The 24,944-nt window shown below is 40.0% G+C and overlaps 1 protein-coding gene across 2 annotated transcripts in view; it reads right to left on the reverse strand.

Moving 5' to 3' along the window:
• Positions 1-7,563: 7,563 nt before the first annotated feature.
• ZNF704 (zinc finger protein 704) overlaps positions 7,564-24,944 on the reverse strand; it is a 105,813-nt gene continuing 88,432 nt past the window's right edge. For both annotated transcript variants that reach the window (XM_030266361.4, XM_030266360.4), the window contains one exon: positions 7,564-23,884. In XM_030266361.4, coding sequence (XP_030122221.1) covers positions 23,773-23,884 — 112 coding nt within the window. In that variant the 3' untranslated portion in view covers positions 7,564-23,772. The remainder of the gene's footprint in view (positions 23,885-24,944) is intronic.

Consider the following 24,944-nt stretch of genomic DNA (forward strand, 5'->3'; position numbering starts at 1 on the left):
CAAAACCCCCCAACCAAATCAGAGTCAATCAGGCTTGCTTTCTCTCTGGTGAATCATAAAAAACTTTAATCAGCAAGACAAACAATATATTCCTCTCTGAAACAAGAAGCTTTTGAAGTATTTGAGGGTGGGACATGCAGCCCTGTGAGTCAATTCCTGTCAGCTGTGCCCATCCACACCCCCCAGGAGGGCAGCTGCCCTTTGGAGGTCTCAAAGAGCCTCCCCAGTCTGTGATATATCCCCAGCACATAACGCTCTCCAACACTTGGTAGCCATTTGTTGGCTTGCTGATGCTAATGCTCTGTGAACTCTTATCAGATGTATTTATTACCACAGTTGTTAGTGTTTTGGGAAAGCACTGGCTGGCTTGAGTTCAAAGGAGAACCGCAAGAACAGAAAATAAGCCCTGAAGGTGCTTATTTCAGAAGTCTGACTAATGCACCTTACTAAAGAGAAGGTTGAAAACACAACGTGGTGAGTGGGTGTTGATACTTGCAGCTGCAAAAGGTGTTTTAGTGCAAGGCTTTTCAGTTCTTCAGAGCAAGATCCAGTTTCTTGCTCTCAATCTTAGAATCTTCAGCAATATATGAAGAACATTATATTTCCTGAGAGGGAAATATAATTAATCATTGGGGCTGGAGAGTGGGGCTTTTGTGATTAATTGTAACTGATCAGGAACACAGGGGGCATCAATTAACTCACTGTTGTTAAAGATTTTAAAAGAAAGAGAGAAGGCTGAGCTGCATCACATGAGATGTGATGTGTGTTGGGGAGAGTAGTGCAGGTGAGGATGTGATGTAGCAACATCCTGAGGTCCCTCTTCTACAATAACATGCAAATCATTTGTGTGTCTGCAGTGTAGCCTGTAAGGGTGGCAATAGAAACATGTTCAAAGTTATATTGTGATCTAAGAATACAAAACAATGAGGTGCTGCATCTTATACTGCTGTGTATTCAAATAAAACCATGTTACTAATGGATTTATTTGAATATAGAGCAGTATACGAAACAACTATGGTCCCATTTAATTCCAGAGAGACAGTGCTGTATGTGCAAGAACTTAAAGCTAAAAAAACTTAAATGCATTTTGTCACTCTCATCTCTGCAGATGCTTTGTTCAGTGCTTGTTAGCACAAAACTCGCGTGAAGAAAAACAAAATGAAATAACTTGTTGCTCTTCTAGAATCTCAAATAACTCTCTTCTTCACAAGAACAGGGATAGTGAGGACAGCATGGGTCTGGTACTCTGGAGGACATCAAGCCATGGAGAATACAAGCTTGAATTTTCTAGAAAATGTGTTGCTTTATAGAAAATCAATGTAGGTCAGGATGAAAATGACAGTTTAGGTGATCTCCAAGTTCCTTTCAATGGCTATTTTTTTTCCCTGAGCTCTTGGGGTGCTTATTTGTAGGTGCTTGTCAGGAATTCAGTGATCAAGGGAAGGAAGAATTTTTCCATCATGTTCTATGCTTCTTTTGAAATCAAGAGGTTTAATTCACAATATTCATGCTACAAGCTTCTTAAATATTTTGTGGAGTTTGGTATTTTTGACACTCCTTATCACATTCATAAGTGTAGAATACATACATGCAGTTGACTACTTCAGAGTATCCAGCCCTTGCCAGCAAGCCCAGCCTGCAGGGACAGGGGAAGCAGGGGTCCCAGGAGAGGCTGGCAGAAGGGAGGCAAGGGCATGAACAGAAAAAGGAGGTGGGTTTTTTTTGCAGAAGTTACAAAAAAAGTAAGAATCAAGGGGCTACCAGCTACAGGTTTGTTTCTTTATTGAACTCTGCTTAGCCTTGCCACAAAGAGCATACTTAGGCATTCTTCTCTCTAGATTGTGTTCTTTTATTGTATAAAATTGTAATAATAACTTGTGCAAAAATAAAATGAAGACATTACAAGGAGCTTTCCATTTGCAACATTTTTGCTGGGAGTGATGCCTTAAGTTTTAGCTTTCATATTTTTCAGGTTCTGTACTGCATTAGTATGTAACTTTGAACTTCATATAAAGTGTTAGCAAGTTCTCTTCACAGTTTAGTCAGACAAAACAATCCTTTCCCAGCCTGAGAACCAAGGACACCATTGCAGCTTTATGCCCAAAAAGTATAAACAACAGTGAATTGAGGAGAGTAATCTAGGAAGATAGGACTTCATAACCTGAAGCTGTGATGAGACAATTAATCCCAATATATAAATGGACCAAAAGTTATAAAAGTGTGAAAACTCGAGACCCAGCATCCATCTTGGGTGGAGCCATGGCCAGGTTCTTGTACTGCCCAAGGTGTATCCTTTGAAGGCCTTTTAATAAATACCTACTTTATTCCTTTAACACTGTCTAGCCTCTGTTCTAGGCAGCCTCTTTAGGCATCAGGAGCTGAATCAAGCCTAACTGAGGAAAGCAGAAAGGATTGTGGAAGGTAACACAACTTAACTGGAGGCACAATGGGGAAATGAAGTAAATGTATGTTTTTACATATATATGCAGCAGTCACACAATCACTCATATGGCAAGAAGGCATGGATCAAAGAGGAAGAGCCTAGCATGAGATTAAAGGGGGGATAATTGCAAGCAACCAGAAAGTTTTATAATAGAGGTGATAATAATATACAGCAGAGGAAGGAAATGGCAAGGAACAGAAATGAGGATAAAATGCAAATATAAGAGATCCTTTGATCCTTCTAGCTTGCTCCTATATAACAGAATTATTTTATCACCCACTTACTTCATTTCCCTTCCACTTTCATCTTGCTTTCCTCTGATAGCTTTCTAGTTCCCCTGCCCTGACACCATACCCGCTCTGCCTCTCCACATGTCTGGTAGCAATGCAGTGCAGGATATGTCTTTAGCATGAAGTGCCGGTTCTAAATACGAAACATCTTCAGTGGGGGATTGTACTTCTCATTTTGCTGCTGTCTTTGGGAAGCAACAAAGCTGGCAGGGAGAGGAACGCAGAAAATGAGCACATGTAGTGAGCCAAATAGTCTAAGTTCAGCCTGAAATGCCAAAACCCCTCACCACCGTTCTGGGGGAAAACACAAATATTTAAAGAAAAGAGAACCCAAGAAAGAAGCAGCCTGGGAGTGGGATTTCACATATATTTTTGAAAATTTCTGGTTTTTAATAAAGCTGCGGAAGTAGAAAACATTTTCCTTCCTCCTTCCTCCTGTTTTTCTGTATCCTGTTTAGTTTCATAGGTCAAGAGGTCTGTGACCAGAAGGAAGGAACCAGCCCTTTTCTAAAGAGGATGTCATTTAAGTCTCCAAACAGAAATCTCTGCCCTACAGCACTGCAGAAAGCCTGGTCAGCCCTGGCTAAAAACTCAAGCTAAACTTGGTTATGTGAGTCACCACTTCACTGACCTCATACTGCAGTCACGACGGGAAGCAACCGCGGTGATGCTGATAGACACCAGAGCAGAGAAGAGGGGAGAAATAATGAGAAGCAAAAATAACACACCAGTTTCTCCTCTACAATGGCTAGACGTGTGTTGATGGCCTGAAAAAGACTTAAAAGCATATCTGGCAGTGATTTCTGGGGGTGGCTTGCTCACTGTGTGGGGGTGGGACTTGAAAGCACAGGATCTGAAGCTAGAAGGATTCTGTGTTTGTGTTTGAGTAACAGTTCCAGCTGTGTGGTAAGATGAAGGCATCCTCGGTGTGCTCTGCTTTCAGGGGGTGCACTGGGAAGCACTGCTGCTTCTGCCAGTGACAAAAGAGCAAGGCTGCAGGAATACATTTGTTCCCTCTTCTGAAGTAGGACTCAGAGCCCCCTTTTTACTGAACACTTGTATGGACACTGTTGGTCAGAGCCTTGTGCCTGTGAGGGTAGGGAATGCTCTGCATCATCTGGAGAGTAGGTGAGGTGTATGCCAGGGATGAGGAAGCAGGCCTAGTGGGACAGGTATAGGTGTACCAAAATGAAAGGGTATCTCGTGCAAGTGGATTTCAGGGTGGGGTAAGAATGTGATAACCCTGTTTTGTCGCAGCCCTCAGGCTTTGACAGTTCACTGCTGCCAGAGCTCGTAGTGTCTGCTTCCTGTGCCCTTAAATGGGCTCACCACTGAGGGATGGTGTTAAATATATTTGGGTTCCCACTTACTGACTCATTTTCTGATCCTCTGGAGCCTAAATGGAATAAGTGATTTGAATGATGTGAGCAAGCCCTTAGAGGAGTGAATATTGAGCTGTAGAGCCTGTGTAGCACCTCCCTTGGACAGCTGTGGTGTGCACCGTGCTGGTGGGAAATGGAACAACAGCAAAGGTATCAGAAGTGAGACAAAAGACTTGGCCTTCCACGGATTAATCAGTCAAATGTTCTCAACCACAAGTAGTGAGAGAGGGATGCTCCATGCCTTGTACACAGTGAGATAACTCAGTGTTGATAATGACACAAACACAGCTCTGACATGCAAGGATGAAGGACAAGAGTCCAAGCTAAAGCTTCTTGTATTTCTTTGCAAGGAATTTAGATCAACCCTTCTCAAATTTAGGAACTGTTTTTACCTGATCTGTTCACCATGTTTAAGTATTGGGTAAGATGTAGGAGTTTGTGTGCGTGACAGTTAAACACCAAAGTTTTAAGGTGTGTGGGATGTGTGTCCTCTGGGACGTGCTCATTCCCAGCCTGGGACTGGAGGACCAGCCAACCGGTATCTATCCTACCTCGTGGTCCTCTTGACTTCTGGCTACTATTTTTGGCGACTGCAGATTCCTTACGTACCACAGGAGGTCAGCACGGGATAAGATTTTACTTCCACTGAATGCGTGGAAGAAAATGTCTTGATCTCGAGACTGTGTAGTCGGCACCTGCTTCAACAAACGTGGTGTTGTTTTGGTATCAGTTGTATGTAATATAGTTTTAGGCTGCACATATTTTTATTTTCATCTTTTTTAAGGGCTAGTTTATAGCTTTCCCCAACTTTTTCTGGATGTTGTCACTATGAAAACTAATTTTTTGAAAAGCATCTCTGAAATATATATATATATACACACACATATTATCACATGTATCTTTTATATATATACTGCTAATAGTATTTAGAAGGAAAGCTAAAAAGCCTACAAAGCTAACAGTTTAAAAGCCTGGGAAAGGTGGGTAGGTAGGCTTTTAGCCAATAGCCAAAGGGAATGTTCACATATTACTGAAAAATACTAAAACTAATGTTTGGTGGACTAGTGATCATCAGAGTCAGACAAGACACTTGGAGGTATGGCCCTTGCTTGGTTAAAAACAACCTTGGTGGTTTAATCCAGTCTTTGGTAGTGGTTCCTCCCTTTCTCACCACCCATAACTTTTGGCTTTTTACAGCTTGGAAAAAAAACCAATGAAGTTTTGTCTCAGAGCAACACTTTGCAATAGGTATCACAAGGCAAAGCTGAGACAGAGTAATGAGAAATTTGCTTGTCATTTGCCTTGCATTGAAATAAACGTGTTTGAAAACTCTTCTCCTTCCCCAGAAATTATAAGGAAAAAAAAAAAAAAAAAAAAGAGCAGAGCTGTGTCTGTTCACAGTGGTATCTTCTGGGGATAAACAGGCAAAATATAATTCAGGAAGGTGCAAATTCTTTTACCTCTCCAAAGTTAATTTTAGAACATAAATCTTAGCATAATGTTTGCTTATTATTTTGTAAGCCAAAAAGAGAAGTGTAGCTTAGTCTTCAAACAATTTTTATGACATAAATATTTTTGTTGGCATCACAGAAATGAGTGTGTGGGAGAGGGAGAAAAAAGTTGGCAGTTTAAGCAAATAAACTGGAAAATAATATGTTCGGTTAAGGGCACCAAAATAATATTATTGTTCTCTAAGCAATATTTGCATTGCTAAAAAGTTGCTTCTGGTGCAGCAGATTTCCATTAAGACCTGACATCAGAAGTAATACTATAACATAATGATTCTGCAAGGCCACATTTGGAGAACAGGTCTCAAATGTAGTAGCATAAAGCAGGATGATGGCAACATGCAAAGTATAAAATGCACAGGTCACTTAAAAAAGAAATTGTTTTCTTGCAGCTAAGATTATTAGAAGTCTAAACTTGAATCTAGTGAATTATTTTACTACAAGAAATGAGGTTAGAGGAAGTTACTGATGCAGGTAGAGACTGAACCATTCTGTCTCGAAATTTTCTCTGAGAAGTACATGAGGTTGTGAAGTATTTCTGAATCAAATGCACCTACGCTAGTCATTAATGTCTGAGTGCAGAACTGGATAAAAAAAATTAAAAAAAGAAAAAAGAAAAAAAAAAGAAGCCTTTGCAGGAGTGGAGAGAGGGAAGAATATATATTGAATTTTGGTCTAAAATTGAATCCCTTTAATGCAGAAAATATGATGAAAACTTTAATTCTGAAGACAGCCCATCTGTCTTCAGAAACATCAATTACAGCAGAGATTATTATCTCTTAAAGTGGCATTTAATTAGTGGAATTTAGTCTGAAATACCACTTAAATGCTTTTTTGGTAATTATCTGACTTCAAATCCCCTCCTTTTTATATCTACAGGAATCAGCCACGGGATTCCCCACTCTAATGCTCCACGTCCGACAGCTCTGAGTACCTGCGGGCAGGAGCGGGGCTGTGCGGGCAGCTGCTGCTCCTCAGCAGCCCGGGATGCGCGGGATCAGGGCGGGATCAGGGCGAGGGATGGTGGGACACGCCCGGCACCGGCACCGGCACCGGGACCTCTCGTCGGGCAGCAGGGCGGGGCCTTTTGGCCAGAGCTGTTCCGCCTCTGGCTCCGAGAACGGGTTTGTTCGCGGGTTTCGTTTGCTGGAGAGGCGGCCGAGTGCGCGCGTGTGTGGTGAGGAGGTGCTGCTTGAAGGGGGGAAAATGAGAGCACAAGAGTGATTAAACCACTCATTAAGTTTAATAGCCTTGCTATTTATATTGGACTTGGCATTGCAGCAGTAGGCAGGAATGCATTAGCCAAAGGAAAAATCTAAATATGACCTAACAAAGTTGGAAGGAGAGTCAAGAATTTGGACAGAAATGGTATTAGTTTATACTTTTTTTATTTTTTTTCTCCAAGAAACTACTCCCTTTTTCAAGAAACTACTCCTTTTTTCAGGGATGCCTCTCCAGCTTGCAAATTTCAAGCAGTAGCTTCATCAGCTTTACCATGGCCCAACAGCCCTTTGCTATCAGGATTGCTCCTTGCTGTGCACAGGGAGGCAGCTCCCCGGCTGCCAGGCAGGAGCAGGACAGGGGAAGTGTTGGTTGCAGAATGCATCAGGAGGAGCAGCGTCAGCTTGGAAGTGGGAAACCGCAGTCACCAGCTAAAGGCTGAACTTCAAATTGACAGCAGCAAAACTTAGAATGCAACATCCCTGTCCCGTGTGTCTTAGCTCACGGCGTGTAAAAATCATCCCTCTGAGGAAAGGGAAGGAAATCAGCCCTGGTCGTAACAAAGTTGATGCAAAGGTTATCACTGACTGACTCCAGCTGGTCCTTGGTTGATGCACCGGCATTCATGGCTGTGAAAGAACTGAAGTTCACATAAACAACTAACAAAAGTTATACACAAGGGATTTATTACATGAATAATTTGACATACTCCATGGTAGTCAGATACAAGTGCATTTAATTAATGTTTTGTGGACATCATAACAGTCGGAATATTTCAGCTGAACAGTCAGTATTTGGCTGAATTCAAGCCAGTGCAATTCATGACATAACCAGAAACAGGGAGTTACAGGTCTACAATGAGGTTAGACTAGATAGCAACAGCATATTTATTGTCACATCAAAGCATTACAAAGTATGAAAGCCCAATATTTCAACTATCTCTAAAATGGTATTTGTACAAAGCTGTTGTAGATACTTAAATGTAAGGATTTGTCACATCAGTAATGGACCATGATTTTATTTTTGGAAGTTATTTGAATATTCAAAACTATTTGGGGCAACAAGAAGAAATGTAAACATCTGACAGTTCTTTGAAGGTCCCTTCTGAGAAAATACATTGTGTGCCACAGGAAAAGTGCATTCTAACTGGTGTGTCTGCTATGGCCAGTTTGACTCACATTCACTTAGCACCAGGTATTTATCCATTTCTGCAGTAAAAAGTTAGAAAATCTTTGTATTAACTCAGAAAAGAGAAAACAAAGTCAAAAGTTTTTTTCTTCTTCTTTCTTTAGAGGAACAAGCAAATTAAAAAAAAAAAACCCACCCAACATTTAAACAGTTACCTCTTATGTACAAAGGAACCAGGAGCTAGCAAAGCGCATAGCCCCTGAACAGTCTTTATTATTTTTTTCTTCAGGTTCATGTACCTGAATATATAAGTTTATTTACAGGTGGACAGGTATCCACAGAAGTAATAATCAGAATTTTTCTATTTGGCTAAAAGTTGTATAAAAAAAGACAAAACACTGTTCAAATACTTTCCAAATATATATAGATATATATATATATTAAAAGTATTCAGTATTTCCATCAGTGCCAGAGTTGGAAGCGCTTCCTCGTTGTAAAAAGTTAACTTTGTGATAGTAAGTGACAGCAAAGGACTGACAATGTCAGTCAGAGCTTTGATTTGAGGGACTGCAGTTGGAGCTACCCCAGGCCCACAGGGCAGTTGTAGATTGCAGGGAAGTGAATCCATGTGTGTTTGTTGCAGTGACAGCCCATGTCCTGGTAAGGGTGATCTGCTGCTCCCGAGAGCCTCCCACTCATGCTGGACAATCCTGTGGAACCCTCTGGGGCAGGTTCCCTTTGAAAACACTGCCCAAAAATCTCAGAAGTATTGGAAATATTCTTTATACAAATGAACAAATAGCATGGGCAGGTAGCTCAGTAAATGGAAAAACATAATTGCCACACTAATTCTTGTAAAGAATATAAAATTAAAAACTTGGCCCCTCAAATACAAATATATACCACAAAAATGTTTTTAATTAACATAACCTAGATGAGTGCAAATCTCTGGATACATAAGACTACGACTGCCTTCATACTGGTATGAAATATCTAAACAGTTTGCATATAAACAAAATCTTTGTTGTTAAGTCCATGCTTGCTTTAGTCTAAAGCAAGGATATTCTTATTACTTCTACTTTTTTGGTCTTTTTTCCTGTAGGATAAAGCATAAGAAACACACTTCATTGAGTAGACTGGGCTGATGTATATTACAGCGACAACTCAAAATTTAAGTAAGAAATGTTGCACGCAGTACCTTCTTTCTGTATTTAATTACACCAGCTACAAGAACAAGACATCCATTTTCCATCTTTCCATCTTTTCCATCTTTCCAGCAGCAGGTACACTAAACCCAAACTCTGATCCTTTATCCCTCGCACACCCCAGCCCTAAAGTCCCGCAGTGATCAGGAGGAAGGGCTGAGCACTTTGGGCACTGCAAGTCTGAGCGGTGAGAACATCTTCGGAGCCACCGTGGGGAAGGGATGGGCAGAAGGAACCTGGGATGGCTGGAAAGGCTGTCCCAAAGGGGAGGATGACCTCTGCAAGCTCAGGGGCCTCTCCTTGGCACACACAGCTGGGCTGAGTGTGGCTGCAAACTCCTCCTGAGTGTGGTGAGAAAGATGCTGGTCCTGCTCGCCTGCCCCAGCACCCGGGATGCTGAGCTCAGCATCCCGGGTGCTGGGGCGGCCCCAGGCCCCTCTGCACCTGGGGCTGTGCAGCTCAGCATTGCTTTGTCCTGCACCTAAGTTTTTTTTGGAGAGCAGAAACAAGACAGGAGACAAATATCTGCCAAAGGAGGTGGGAACACCTTCAGCTCCTGGAGTTTGGGGGTTTCTAAGCTCGGGGAAAAGGTTGAAGTGATTCAAGATACGGTATGCAGCGGTGTGAAAATGCATAGTTTGTATGTATACATTCATTTGCAAAGACCAAAGGGAGGTGCTTTGCTATGTAGTTTAATCATCGTCTGCTTTTAACAAAAATGTGAGCTGACAAAGCTACAGGATCTCAGTTAAACACACAGCTTGGGAGTTAATGGTAGCTGAATGGCATTTCCCAAATAGAGAATTAACTCTTTTTGCTTTTTTGAGATAATTTTAAGTAGTTTTTCATTTGAAGTCTGTTGTTTCTCTAATAATGTATTTTAGAATTTCAAGAGATTCCTATTCAACCATGGTCATCTCAGTAATGACAGACCCTGCTTTCAGGGTTGTTAAGAAGTAAAAACCCCAAAAGACAAACAAGCAAACCAACAGAAACCTGGGTTTAGCTATGGTGTGTGAACTAGATCAAAACATGGTTCTTTTAAACTGCTGAAATTCTAGTTCAGTAGTGGGTAGCGCTTTTTTGCTGGTTTGGGGTTTTTTTTTTTGTCCATTTTTTGCAATAGCTGAGCTAGTACTAAAAAGTCCTATGAGTTTGCTCATTTTCCTTTTATTTAGTTGACACTTTGGAACCTAGCTGCTTCCCATGAAGAATGTCTGTGGTCCTGAGCAGTCCTGAAGATACAACAGTAATGTAACAGGCAGGATGGGCCCAAATTGAGAAAATCTTGGTCTAAATGATCTAGTTTAATGGATTTTTTTGGTTTGCACTTTTTCTGAAGAAAAATTCCTTTGTCACTTGTGACACTAAAACACAGTGGTCTGTTTCTAAATGTAATTTTAACAAAGATCAGTACTCTCTGCTAATCAATGTGTTCTATAAATATTTAATTCAGCAATGGATTGACTTTTCTCATGATACTTTATCTTCATGTTTGTTTCATGCACTTTATTTATACTTAGCATTTGACTTAGATTCTTCCTTGCAATTTTTATTCAACTGTATCTATGGAAATTGCAAAAAGAATTTCTGAAGCTAGAAAAGAGTAAGATTCTCATATAACCAGATTCATATGGAGGAGAGAAAAATTATCTAAGCATATTTTGCAGTCTTAAGTCAAGAAACACTGCGTATTGCTTAGTGAACTTATCATTCACTGGGAAATGGAAAAGTAGTAAAGGTTTTTTTTTCCATACAAACAATGAATATTAGAAGTGCAAGAGGATAAGATTCGCTCATTCTAAAATGCATTGATCAGAAACAAATTATTCATTACCTGAACTACTTGAGCAATTTGAGCAAAAAACAACATTCTCAATTTTTATAAAATTACTCTGTACAAAGCTGGTTTTGTGTGTTGATAAAATTCAGGAGCTCATGCTTACAAATCACGAATTCAGTAGTCGTTCTTTAAAGTTTCAGGTGCAAGCAGATACTTCTCAGTACCTTAACTCAATTACTTTCATCCACTTTTAGGCATTAATATGCATATTGCTATTTTTGCAAATCTTTTTAATTTAAGAAAAACAACTTAAATGTTTGGAGTGTCCTGACTTGTACTGAGAATAATTCCCAAGATATCTGAAGTCCATTGGAAGTACTCTTGATTCAGCAGGCAGAATTGACTCATATGCTGACCCAAAGATTTTAACAATTTTTTTGAAATGAAATAACAGCAAAATTCTCAGAGGAATTTTGCAGGGCCCAAGTCTGGAGGTCTTTGATCCAGCACTAAATGGTTTTCACTGGCAATGGACTGCAGAGGCTTTTGATGAGTTATGGCCAAGGTCCTCTGAATTCTTGAGCTCTCCCCAGCTGCTGGTACTACAAGGGACTGTGAGAATTTTACAAAGCTCTGTATTGGTGGCATTTTGTTATGTGTTTTTAATGTTGTAAGAATGAGAAAAGTACCTGCTTCTTACAAGAAACAGTTTTTTGCCATGCCTAAGTCACTGTTAGTGGAAGCCCTTTATCTAAATGTGCTGTGCCAGCCCAGGGCAGGATCAAACCAGAGTGCTAAGGAATAGCACCTGCAAGTCTTCTCTTCTAAGCCTTCCTTCAAACAGGCATGGAATTACAGCAACCAGTTGGGCCACAGAGCTGCTATTTGTGCTGCCTGACAGAACATGACCTCGGACAGGGCTTGTCACTGCTCTTGTTCCTCAAACACGGACTGAGTTTTCAGATACCCTGTGCTTACCATAAAAGGTTTAAGCTTATGCTTTGCCCCATAATTCCAAGAGCTGAGCTATGCTGTGCAGCCCTCATTTCTGTGGTGGGATGGACAGCTGACATCAGTCCACACTTCTCTTCAGCACAGGTACCACTGGTGTTAAGCACAAGGCTTGCACGCCACTGGCAGTGTGCTCGCCTCGCTCCAGGAACTCCTGGCTGTTCCTGGAAGGACACAACAGCTTTGCAGCACGCACAAATACCTGGATCATGCCCATCTTTTGCAGGAAGAACTGCAGCTTGATTAAAAATGGCAAGGTGACACATTTGCAGTCCAATGGGAAACTACACCCAGGCTATTGGAGCAGCAGGTAGCTTTTACCTATGGATGTAGAAATGAGCAGAATGTTTGGAACCCTCTGAAAAGGAACTGGGGTCTCTGGGAAGTGGCCAACTAAGAGCTTTTGCAAGGATGGATTTTATATAACTTCCAAGCTGTGCATGGTCCATGCACACACATGCTCAGCCTGGGAGAGGGGAGCCCAGGAATGATTCACCCTGGGAAGGAAATGAGCATTGCTGTCTCTCTCTCCCCTCTTCACTGCCATGTGCCTTATTTTCCCCACTTTTCTTTGTGTGATTTGGAATAAAGATTTGGACAAAGTAAAAGTCAAAAAGCTCTTTATTTTTCAGCATGCTCCATAAGATTAAAAGGATTCTGTGCTGGGGCAGAGTAGCTGTTCTTTGTTCAAAATGCTGAAACTGGCATCTACAGGTTATGACAAACTATGTGCAATAGTGTGAGTGCTGTAAGCTTAACACCAAAACCAAAGGGATGATGATGCAAGTTGGGAGTACAGCTGTTTAAAGCAGGAAAATCTGTACTGTCCTACAGCTTCTGCTGCTGCCTTGTACCGGCACGAGTTCTCTGCCTGCAGAGCCCGGGGGCTTTTGCAGGCTACCCACTGCACAGCACTGCACAGCACGGGGAGAAACGGCTCCTGGGTGCTTTACTTAAAATAATTTCCACATTTCTATGAGCTCCTAGCATTTTAAACTTGCCTATTAATCAGGTTAGCACTTATTCAAACTAGATTAGGCTATTTTTTTAAACCCTTATCAATTAAACTAATGCAGGCTTTGCATATAAGGAAATCTACTGTCTAGAACTTTTTGTCTCCTCCTCATATACATCCCACTTTAAACCATGATATCCATTAATGTATTGAATTTACCAAATGATAAATAATTTCAGAAGCTATAATATTTCTCAATGTATCATTAAAAATGTCTCTGACCCAAACAGATTATTTTCTGTATTTTAGGGAACTTCCATTTGTATAAAAACATCTTAGTCTCATGGTTAATTTCAAGTTATAACTAGATAAATAAAACCTTTACTGTTCTGTGTATCAAAAATACGTGGCCCAAAAAGTGAAAAAAATATATAAAGTGCGATGCATAGCAAATTAAAGCTCCGTAATTTTACACTGAAGTGAAAGAGGAAATGCTCTGGTTCTAAAAATCATCATTCAGAAAAAATGTTTTTTTAAAAAAAACCTTGAACTTTAAACTCTCTGAAAAAAGATTTGATAAGAAACAAAGGAAGAACAATGTATGCAGGCAGGTATTTCTCTTTTGTGACTGAAGCAAGAAAAAAAGCATGTGTGGACATAAATACTGCAGTCTTCTGCAAGCAGAATGTTTTAGAAATCCTCTACTCATAAAAACTAGGCAATTGGGTTTTTAGTTTCCTACAGCTGCTTACCCTGTGCTAAATTCACCCCCTTCTATGATGGAAATAGACACATGACACAATATGAATAGCAAGTGACAAGAAACATGTTTGCTTTTCAGACAATTAAAAAACCCCACGGTGCAGCTGATGCTGATGGTCCTCTTTCTTCAGTTACCCGATGCCCCTTTACCTCTTGCCCAGCATTCTCATCGCTGCTAAACTGAAGCTGTAATAAAAAGAGGCTAAAACTCTGCACTCAGCAAGGCAGCTGAGGATCATTCCTAGTTGTTACCACGTCTGGGTAAGAAGTATACCCTGGTGCTCTGCAGCCCAGAGATTTGCAGAGGTCATGACTTCCCAGCCCCTTAATGAACCTTGCAGGGCCTAAGATAATTTATTATTTGTGAATAATTCCACCCTGGCTCCAGGGAGGAACAAGATGCAGTTAAGGTTGTTTTTCACATCCCTTAATTCCTCCAATATCTGATTAGCAAAATCATGGCACAGTTAAGTCTTAAGACTCATTGCATGTACAGATATCGATCTAATTCCTCTCTTTTCCCCCATATATTTAATTTCACACCAAAATCAATGCCACCAGCCATAGGTGGAGCTCTCCTGAGTTTAATGCTGTAGGGGTATGTGCAAGCTGAGGTCCTTAATGAGACTTCAGACAAGACAGAGTGGGATAAAGGCAGCATTACCACGCCTGCCCCATGGAAGAGCAGGGGCACAGACCCAGCAGGCCATAAGCTATCTAGCATTTTATACAGACCTACACTAACAGGACTGGCTCGAGCCAGCATAACTCAGGAAACTTCTCTCTAGAAATGTCTCTGCTGAGGGTAGGAAAAGCTTTTTCAATAGCAGCAACAAGCTTATGTCACCTTAACCTGCTGTAGAACTGCAGCCTGATGCAGGATGCAGAAGTCTAAATCTAAAATAATATTCCCAAACTCCGTGACTGAGCAGGGTAATGTCTGGCTCCTTGCAAATGCAGCAGTGGATTTGAAATGCCAGAGGCAAGCGATGGGGCAATGTTCCCTTTACAAAGGCCTACTAATTAAACACTAACTTAGGTAGTCTAAGAGTTGGGAAAGAGCTGGAAAGAGCCTCCTTTATTTGGGGGTCCAACTTGGTTTAAGGCTCAGTGCCGGGTCCCAGCAAATGTTTGGGAAAAACTTGGTTGAGGTTCCAGGGCTCTGTGAGACCTGCCACAGGAGCTGCAGCATGGCTCTGGAAGGAGGGAAACCACCATGCCTGATTCAAAGTTTGACAATGCTGTGACTCATTCATCTGGAACTTCAAAACTATCCCACAGTTTTGTTTTAATAGCTGAAAAAGAGAATCTTCCTCTTCAAAAAAGTGTTCTGTACTATGAACATGTAATGAATGCACGTGGATAACCAACTCCCTCTAGCTGGACACAGCAAAGGCAGCACTCGAGCCAACAGCACAGGGATATGGTGGTATGGACCCCTTTCAAATTGGGCTGGCTATCCTGGATCCCATACTGAGAAACCTCCTTCTCCCTGGGGCTGGCATCAGTAGAACAGATTACAGGCTGAATACCTCCAGCCTAACAGCTCTTAAATCTGTCACTAGGTAACACATCCAGAGTACTGCCACTTTGGTATTACTGGAAACTCTTCCAAGAGCCCTGCACATGTGCAGAGGTATCCACTGTATCCATCCCTCTCACAAAGCTGAATGCACAATTCTCAAGCCCTCAGAATGGGAGATTCACAATTTCACACTCCCAATCCCAGTGGGAAGTACACAGAGGAAAACCCACGTGCCCTTGTTCTACAACCATTACCTGTGTGAACAGCCCTGGCCAATGAAGCTATTCATGGGAATAACTGAACTCTCCTGAGAAAACCTGTATTGTTTTGAGGGCTCAGCTTCTTACAATGTGATCTGCATTTTACCAGACTTGGAATTCACAAAAAAAAAAAAGACCCCAAAACACCAAAAATCAACCACAGAACTTCTGTAATTGACTGCTTAAGACTAGTTTCCTCCTGCTGGGATCCAATTGTGAGCAATTTTTTACAGGTCCTGTCTGACTGGCTCAAGCCCTTTTTGACAAATGTCTCTGCATTTGTACTTTGGCCCTTGTTAGAAGTCTGTCAAACAGGGAAAGAATCAAACTAGTCTCTGTTCAACAGACCTGGTTATTTCTGTCTTTCAGTTAATTCTGGACTCAGAGCACAAGACAAAAACAGTTAGAGAGATGGGAAGATCTCTCTGATATGTATTTTATTATTTATCAGCAAAAAAAAAAAATCCCCGAACAGGGGTGAGATAGCCAGATACACGTGGCAGCCTGTATTCCATCAACCCTGCAGTGTGCAGATGGAGAGAAGAAATATGTGAGTGCAGCTTTTAGTTTGATTGTTCAGATCTTTCTCATGACTGAACAATGAATGCTCAATACAGTATTTTCCTGTAATCTTCTGCTTATATGAACTCTCTCTCCTTAAGCTGGAGCAGATCATGTTGCATGATCTCATTCAGACTGCACAGTATCACAAAGAACTCAATTTTATAAGCTTTTTTAAAAACGATACCATTCAAGCCAAATACTGGTAAATTTAGGAATGTTTTCACCATCAGAATACAAAAAAAACCCAAAACTTTGAGAAAATGCAACAGACAAATCACAGGAAATTTCAGACTAAACTACCTCTGAAACCAAGGGGAGCAGTTTTTTGTTTTTTTTTTTTCTTTCAATAATACAGAATTTGTATGGCTTTGTAAAGGTGTTTTAGTATCCTTTTGTCATGGAATACAACATACCACTAGTCTATGTGATTTACAATTTCTCCCTCCTCCTTTTGGTTTTTAGGAATTCCCAATCCTGTTTCATAATGTATAATAAGCAGTTATAAAATTAAACCAACATTATAATTTCAGAGAGGTATTAAGATCCCCGTGCTATAAAAGTTCATTTTCAGAGAGCGCATGCTTGCAGTGATGTACAAACACATCACTTGTTTCCCTAATTTAGCCCTTTTTAAGTATTGCACCTGGTTAATAAGGCTACTGTCTATTTTCTTCTAACACTAAAAATTACAGATAGGCAACATAATTTGTGGCTTAAAAACATAGTGTTCCCGAAGTTTTTAGGTAAACTCATTTATTTTCTTGCATGCTCATAGCTCCCATGCCGCCTGTTGCCCGGAGGAGTGTTGAGTGTACAGGAAATACAGATGGAACGTGAGAAATTTATTTAATGTGACTTGCTTATGTATTTTTTTTTCAGTGAGCTCAAGTATGTTTCTTTGAGCTTGATGTCAAATATACAGCTTTTACAAACTTAGCCAGTGTTTTCAAGTGCTGAAATGTACAGCTGAACTTGTCTCTTTTTCACCTTCCCATATGCAATACAAAAAGCCATAATAAAAAAATTCTGTAAATTTGTCTGGTCTTCTAAACACAAGATAAATTGCATAAATCCAGGAAAAGGTAGATTGTCCCACAAAGTGCATATTTCAGACAAAGCTATAGGAGTATCTGCTCTTGCCAACACCTGATTTCAGAAGAGCTCAAAAATGTGTGCCAAACTTTAGGAACACGAGGAGTCTCATCAATAAACTCCACAGGTGGAGGTAAACACAGACTCGAGTGTTCTGATAAACCTAAGCCTACATATTATTCTTGCAATACTAGCAGCTCTATGTCTGTACAGTTGCACTTCTTAATTTACAGACTATGTGCTCCCCTTCCCTCAAAGATTGTTGGCATCACTTTAAGAATTAATTACTACATTTAAACATTGATACTAAAAATTCTGATACCTTGTAAATGCTATTTACATTTGTAGCTCCTAATACTGAAGATGCTGATTTTTATTCACTTCACTGTACACATTTGGGAAGTTGCAAGACAGAGTGCCTGGACACAGGAAAAATAATTGATAGGAAAATATTATTATGGATCAAATAGAATTTTTCTGTGTTAAAATAAAACAAAATTGAGAATTTGAAAAACTTGTGGAATTTCAAAATCCTAGACAGCCCAATTAAAAACCTTGGGTTTACTGAAGCTGATGCCTTTGCAGACATGACAGAAAATATGTGATGACATGTTTTCTTTTAATTTCATGTAGAACTAGCCCTTTGCAAAGTGCAGTACACAACTCCCCAGGATATCATGCTGACATACTGCTTTTTTGCTTGCTGAAATAATTTGGTAAAAAGTAATTCAATTACAGACAAAGCATGTTTTGACCAAGCAACTTTGTAGACAAGAAGCCCTTATATTTACACTAGAACCTGAAAAGATTTACACAAATGTATAAATTTACATTATAATTAGGTTATGATTTAAGCTCATTTTCTGTATTTTTATGTAACTTTTTCTTTGTATTTGGAAAATCCTAAGCTACAGCATTAAGTAAGATCATGTTCATCAATTAGTGCTTCGTTCTAATTTTAATAATTCAAGTAGTGACATATTGCTCTTTTCATTTTGCCTAAAAATAGAAAAAAAAATCATTTTCTTAGACATCTTCCATTCAAACAAACTTGCATTCTGCTTTCACAGCCCTCTCACATTCCCTGAGGAAATCTGTTTCAACTGTTTTCTTTTTCCATATCTTCCAGAAACTGCTTTTTACAAATATTTTAGTAACTTTTGTTTATCTGGCCATTGCCATTAAATATCATCTATTAATTGATGCTGGGTATCAAATATTATGTTAAGGACTCCAGAATCAAACCTGAATCTTTAAGAGGATTAGCAAGCAGTAAATACCAACACTCAAACATTTATAAAGTTCAAGCCCATCTTCAGATTTTAGTTACATAAAGAATCCAGATTTAATGCTGAAAGAGCATTTATATTGCTAAATTAATTTCCCTCAAGGGTGTATGAGAGATCTCACATTCAGATTCAAACTCAGAAGGAGAAAATTCTAGGTGTTAAGATGCGTCAAAAACCAGCAAAACACCAGCTTGTTACTAAATTTATCTATTCTCTTCTATGTAATCAGCTGAACAAATTCTTGCTGTGAAGCTGAGCAAACACCAGAGCAGCCTGTACTTTCTTCTGGCTGGTGCCACCTGAAACAGGCTGATTTCCCTGTTCCCAGAGTCCTTCTGCATTGCTGTTACAAACAGTCTGTGTGAAGCACAAAGAACATGATGAGTGCTTTCTGTATTGAGGAATAAGCTCAAAAAGTTGCAAGTGGAGACACACACCTCCTTAAATCCCACATTTGGGTAGAACTGAGAGCAGGGTCAATGTGAAAGCACTGTAGCCCGAGATGGAAAGAGCAGTTCAAGTGGGCACTCTCAAGGTGTACACTGGCTGTCAAGGTTTTCCAGCTCCATATGGATGCAAAGAAAGGCTGCTCCCATCTAGAATACAGAGAGTGTATTTAAATGCTCAGCTTAATTCCTGTCCATGACTTCCATCTGGGTATTTTACAAAGGTGCCATAAATCTCTGCTGAACTTGTATTAGAATAAAATCTACACTATGATACCTTATACCTGCCTGGTTATGTACTAGAAAAACCTGACAAATGCAGATTAAAGCCCAAACTCCATACTGCTCTCAGTTCCAGTGCTACCACCTCACAGGAAGATTGAATAAAATATAAATATAAGATCAAGATGAGGCTTTACAAATGTTTCCGTATCAAAATATTTCTAAGAAAAGGCGCAACACAACTTTCTCCAGCAGATGCCTCTAACTTTGAACCAAGAGAAGGAAGCCTCACTGGCAACCTCCAACATCTCTGCAAATGGCTAGCAAGCCTCTAATTCCATGTCCTGCTTCCAAGATCATGTTCCAACACATTTACAGGCAGCACAAGAAAGAAATCACTTTGAAGTGTGACACTTAGAGCGATTGTCCTGGATTCTCAACAGGGCCATTTTAGCTGGTCCCAGGCCACAACAAGCAATAGAGAACCATCCCAATGTACTGGATCAGAATGAATGACAAAATGAAATTAGTGCCAAGAACATCTGGGACATTGCATGGTGCTGGAATCAATCGTGCAAGTTCTACAAGAGCTTTTGGCTAAAGCTTTACCTCCTGTTGTGCTGCCTATCTAGTCATTATTGTGAAAAACGAAAGGGAGAAGCAATCAAGATAGCCAATGGCTGCAAGGAACTTGTAGATAATTAGATAGCTAACATTCATACCAAGCTAAGGATTTGGGAAAAGTTATCTGACAGACAGGCATTCTGCTCAGCTTACTCACACAAGCAGGGCTGACCTGCCAACAGGTATGTGTTAGGTGATGACTGGTATTGGTTAAAAGTGTAAACTTGCAAATTGGAATAGAAGAAGTTTTACTCACTTTGCATCTTGTATATCCTGTTGCGTTTGTGCAAGGCACTAGAGAATCAGGCACATTGTTTTGTGTGGAAACTCTTTTATGAACTAAGATGATCTGAGTTTTAATGTTCAATAGCTTCATAGAGGAGCAGCTGGAGCACACTCAATATTAAAAATTGCAATTAAAATTTCCCACTTATAAAATTATCTCGTTTTCCAGATCTTTTGGGGGATGGGGTGAATGGGGATATGGGAAATAGCTTTGTTTTAACAAGGAAACTCCTAAAGAAAAATATCTGGCATGAGTATGGTTGATCTCCACTCTGATTCTGATGCTGGAAATTTCTGTTACCAGCGTCAATACTATTAACAATAAAACAGATCCTTACATTTTTATATCAAGTTCTGGTTCTTGACATAGATGAACCCCCATCCAATTCCCTGTAGCACACAGACACTGCATGATGTGTTCAAGACATTCCTTCTGACTTCTCAGGGGGGGTCTGACACAATGACCTACCTCCCACAGAGAAACCAAAACCTGGAACTGGCAGGTAGTGATGACAATAAATGCCACAGCACTCAGGCTAGCTCCATCTCAGGAGAACAAAGAAATCTGACTATTTTGGACTGGTCAGTGCAGAAGTGTCAGATAAATGAGGTGTCAGGAGGACAACACCACCCAAAGCAACGCAGAAGCAAGAGACTGAAAAATGGAAGCGATTGCTGCAGATTACGATCGGTACTGCCAGCAGAAGGAAGGCTTAGCTGGCACTTCTGCTCCTGCTGGCTGTGTGAGGGGTCACAGAGGGGATCTTGGCAGGTGCTGAACTGCTCGTGCAACAAGAGTTAATCGGGGCTCACAGCACAGAGTGAATGCAGAACGCTCCGGGCTGTCGCGCTATCGCTGGCCTTGCTTCAGACACGGCACCTCCACAAGTGCCTACTATGAATTAAATACCATAGCTGTAAGATCCAAAGCTGATTTAATATAAAACACTGATTAAAGGTTGAGTAAAAATACTGGTAATTTAGCTTTGTCCTGGCAGGATTTAGCAATACCTTCTGACTCGTTAACACCAACTTTCTCTCCAGTTTTGATGGTTTGTGGCTTTAGTCCTTTATGTAATCCATATTCAATTTGTACCAGAGGGCAATCTGGTCTGGCAACAAAACCATTCTTCTGTGCAGAAGTTTTAAAAGAATAATCTTATTATAATTATTCATAAAGTGCCCTTGGGAAAATTGCTCACAATGCCATGACATTATAGAAACAATATACAATCTGATACATTATTTAAAAAAAAATCCTCCAAAGCAAAAAGGAGGTGAACAACAAATATATAGGCAAAAACTGTTAGTCCAACAACAGTCGAATTATGGAATGCTTTATAGTCTTGAAGAGCTTTTAAAATGCAGGGAACAAATTGGTAGGAATATCTTGGGAAAATCCCAAATTTTTAAAGTTTTATCTAAGTACACAATCAGCAAACCCAGTGTTTGAAGATGAAATGTCTGTGAATTACTATGAGGTATTTAACAGTGGAAATTGAAAAAATACAACTTGTAAAGAAAATCCATGTTTTACTAAGAGGAAAGAAGATAATACAGATCAGTATATCCACTAACCCTTAGTGTCTTTTTTTTCTATTTGTAAAGAAAACAATCTTTCTCTTCCCTGTTAATTTCAGATTTTATATACACATATAAAACTATATAATATAGTTTTACATGTATATACACACACAAATACAAAAATACTCATACACGCTCATATGTGTATATATCTCACGGTCTTAATGGATTTCAGAGTCTTTTTTTTTTTTTGTGACTTAGAGAACACAATTGGGCAAAAAATCAAGTAACTAAGTAACTGCATGCATGCAAGCGTATCTTGCCACTTGTGCATGTAAATTACACAATTTGTAAATAACTGCAGAAATAGCATGTTCAAATTAGGCACCTGATTGCCCAATTAACTTGCTCACAGAAAATCAGATGATAACCTTCAGTAGCTCCTATTATGGATTCTCCTTTTCACTGCTAACCTATGGAATCCACAGTGTATCCAAACAACTGCATTGTTATTTTGTACTTTTACACAGACACAAGCAGTGCTGCACACTTAATAAAGCTATCAAGTGAACTTTGGACCAGATTTTAGAAAGCTGTTTAGATACTTAAAAGTCCTCTTATGAGAATTAGCCAGCTTAAACAATTAAAAGAAAAATAGAAAAGATTTGGTCTAATTTCAATTGGTTCAAATGTTCTGAAGAAAATAACACAGGCATTTGTGGCCCTTCAGTCTCTATTAATAGACAAAGTTTTCCTTCTGTGCCTTTGATTTTTTTAAGGTGTCTCATTTTCTTTAACAGGCAAGTATTATTTCGCCGTATACATTCATTTCCTAGTAAATCCTTCCTTTATTTTTGCATTGAAATAATCATTAATTAACAGTAATTTGATACAAGTGGACACAGAATACCAGGCCGCCACATTCCAGTGTATACTTCCTAATGGACAGAGAAACTGAAATACCCAAAACAATCCAAGTACTGCAAACAGAGAAACTCATTAATTCATGTATCAAAATGAGTTAAGAAATGGTCTTTTACCACAAATATGTTGCTCCTTTGCTGTTGTACTTTTTCTAAGATGATGTTGTGTAAAGAGAGTATTTTCTTTTCTCTACCAATTTTTTGTATCAAATAAATCTTATTAACTTTAAAAGAAAAACTGAACGAACCATTATCTTAACAACAATCTCTGAAATAAGAGAAAATGAAGCAAAAGCAGAACTGCTGGGCTGGATCATTTCCCTGAATTAGATATTACAGATAATCCTAGTGGCTGCATTTACCAGTTCTTCACAGGCCTCCTGCAGCAACAGCTGTGCTGGTCCAACTGTTCATCCCCCCTCAGAAAGGGGAGAGTAATAAGAAAAGCTACTGGAGCCCCCTTATATCCTTGTGGGTTTCAATCAAGCATCACTGTATCTCTTCCCTCAGACTTCTCGTGACAGTATTTGCTGGTGAGTTGCCATTGCTGCTTTTCTTCCTCTAGAGGATCAAAATCCAATTTGGTACTTAAATTACTTTGTTCCACTCCATTGGTCTGTGCCTCTTTTAAAAAACTTCCAGGAGTGCTGCTTGTCCTTCTTGCAAAATCAGCTTTGCTTTTCTCCTATAAACAATCAAATGAAAATCCCAATGCTTTCCCACATGCCCTTTTCAAAAATATAATCATGATCATTTGTATCAGGAGAATTATTTAGCAGTCTCCAGTCTTAGTACAGCTTTTGTTGAGAAAACTGTAGCTTATACGACTCTGAAGTGTTTATTAGAAAGCTTTCAAAAAGAGATCTTCATTTCAGGAAAAGAAAAATTGTTCAGTTTAGCAAATACAGATGTTCACAGCAGAAAGACTGAAATGGTTAAAAATGATCCTAGGGAGCAAGCAGCTCACAGAGTTAGCAAAATAATTAACACTTTCCTTTCTTTTACAGAAGAACACTAATAGCTGCTCTGTTTTCCACACTTACTGAGACAGATTTTGTTGTGTGGTCTTGGTTTTGCTTTTTTTTTTTTTTTTCTCTATTGCTCCACACAGGTTTTAATTAGTGCTTCTCCTTGGCTACAAGTGCTTCATTTTGAAATACAAAGCTCTTAAAAAAAAAACCAAAAACCCAAAGAAAAAACACCCCAAAAAACCAAAACTCCCAAAACCACATCACTGGAGGGGAAAATGGGAAGTGATACAGTGCAGCTGCAGCAATCTGCTTCTGCTGTTGTCCTCCCCCTCCCCAAATCCTCTGCATAATTTCAATCGTTAGTCGATGAACCTTTGGCAGGCCTTCTTCCATCGGCAGGCAGTGCACCACATGTCTCTGTTCTCCATCCCATAGACCTTCCGACACTTTTTCCCCTCCCCTCTAGGCTTCCTGTCAGAGAGAAAGGGAGGCTCATTAATTAGATGCTTTAGTAGTTTAGCTTTTCACCCTAAGACCAGGACAACAAACCAAATTGTGTGCAGGAGGCAGAGAGCCCTTGGCCTTTCATGGGATTTGGGCTGTTTTCTTTCCAGCGGGGAGCTGATGAAGTGACAGACACATGTATGGCCATGACTGCATCACTCTCAGGGACCAGGCCTTCTCCTCACCTGGCTTCCACAGCTTCTCAGCTTCTGCAGCAGCTGCTGAGCCTGCTCCTCTGCTCCTAGGATGATCCCAGGAACACACAGCCCTGACTTGAGCCAGCAACTAAACTTGGACTTAGTAAATTATACTTTAGCCACATGAAGTACCAAGCTGTAACGGGCAGTCATAGCTGCTCCACAATACAGGCTAGGCCATGTCAGGCTGAAGTGCTGCAGAGCTGTGGTAAAATATTTGGAATAGGTCAGAGCAGCAGACCTTGACCATGAACTTGTATCAGCTATGCCAAAGCGGAGAAAAGCTACCAGCTCCTAACCTTGCTGGGTGAGTTGGAAGTTTTAACCATTGCTCTCACTCACAGCACCTTCTCTGTGGTCCCCAAAGTCAGCAAGGTGGGCAGCAGCTGCTTTTAAAGCTGTAATAATTGTACTGTTTTATATCTTACAACCACACTTGAAAGATCACAAGTTTAGAAAATTATTCAAGTAACTGTTAAAATGGATTTTTTATATTCACCACACAGAGCGACAGCAAATCTGAGGAGCAGTGGTTCACCAAGCAATCCAACGTTAACTATTGCAATGCTATCTGTACCAACAGAACTGTTTAATACCCGTTTTACATGGTATTTACATGTTGCATGGCACACATGGGATTCCTTTCTTGCATACCCATATATTTTCTGGTTACTGAACATTAATGAATGGGCACAATCCATAAATTGGGAAGATCCCAAGTTTGGTTCATAGCATATGCAATGATATGAGAGTCATGAAGAAAATGAAAAGAATGAAATCTTCTTTTTGCCTCATTTTAGGGTACAGTCACCTTTAGGACTATGAGAAAT

Source organism: Taeniopygia guttata, chromosome 2 (genome assembly GCF_048771995.1).
Source record: "Taeniopygia guttata chromosome 2, bTaeGut7.mat, whole genome shotgun sequence".
Lineage (NCBI taxonomy): Eukaryota > Metazoa > Chordata > Aves > Passeriformes > Estrildidae > Taeniopygia > Taeniopygia guttata.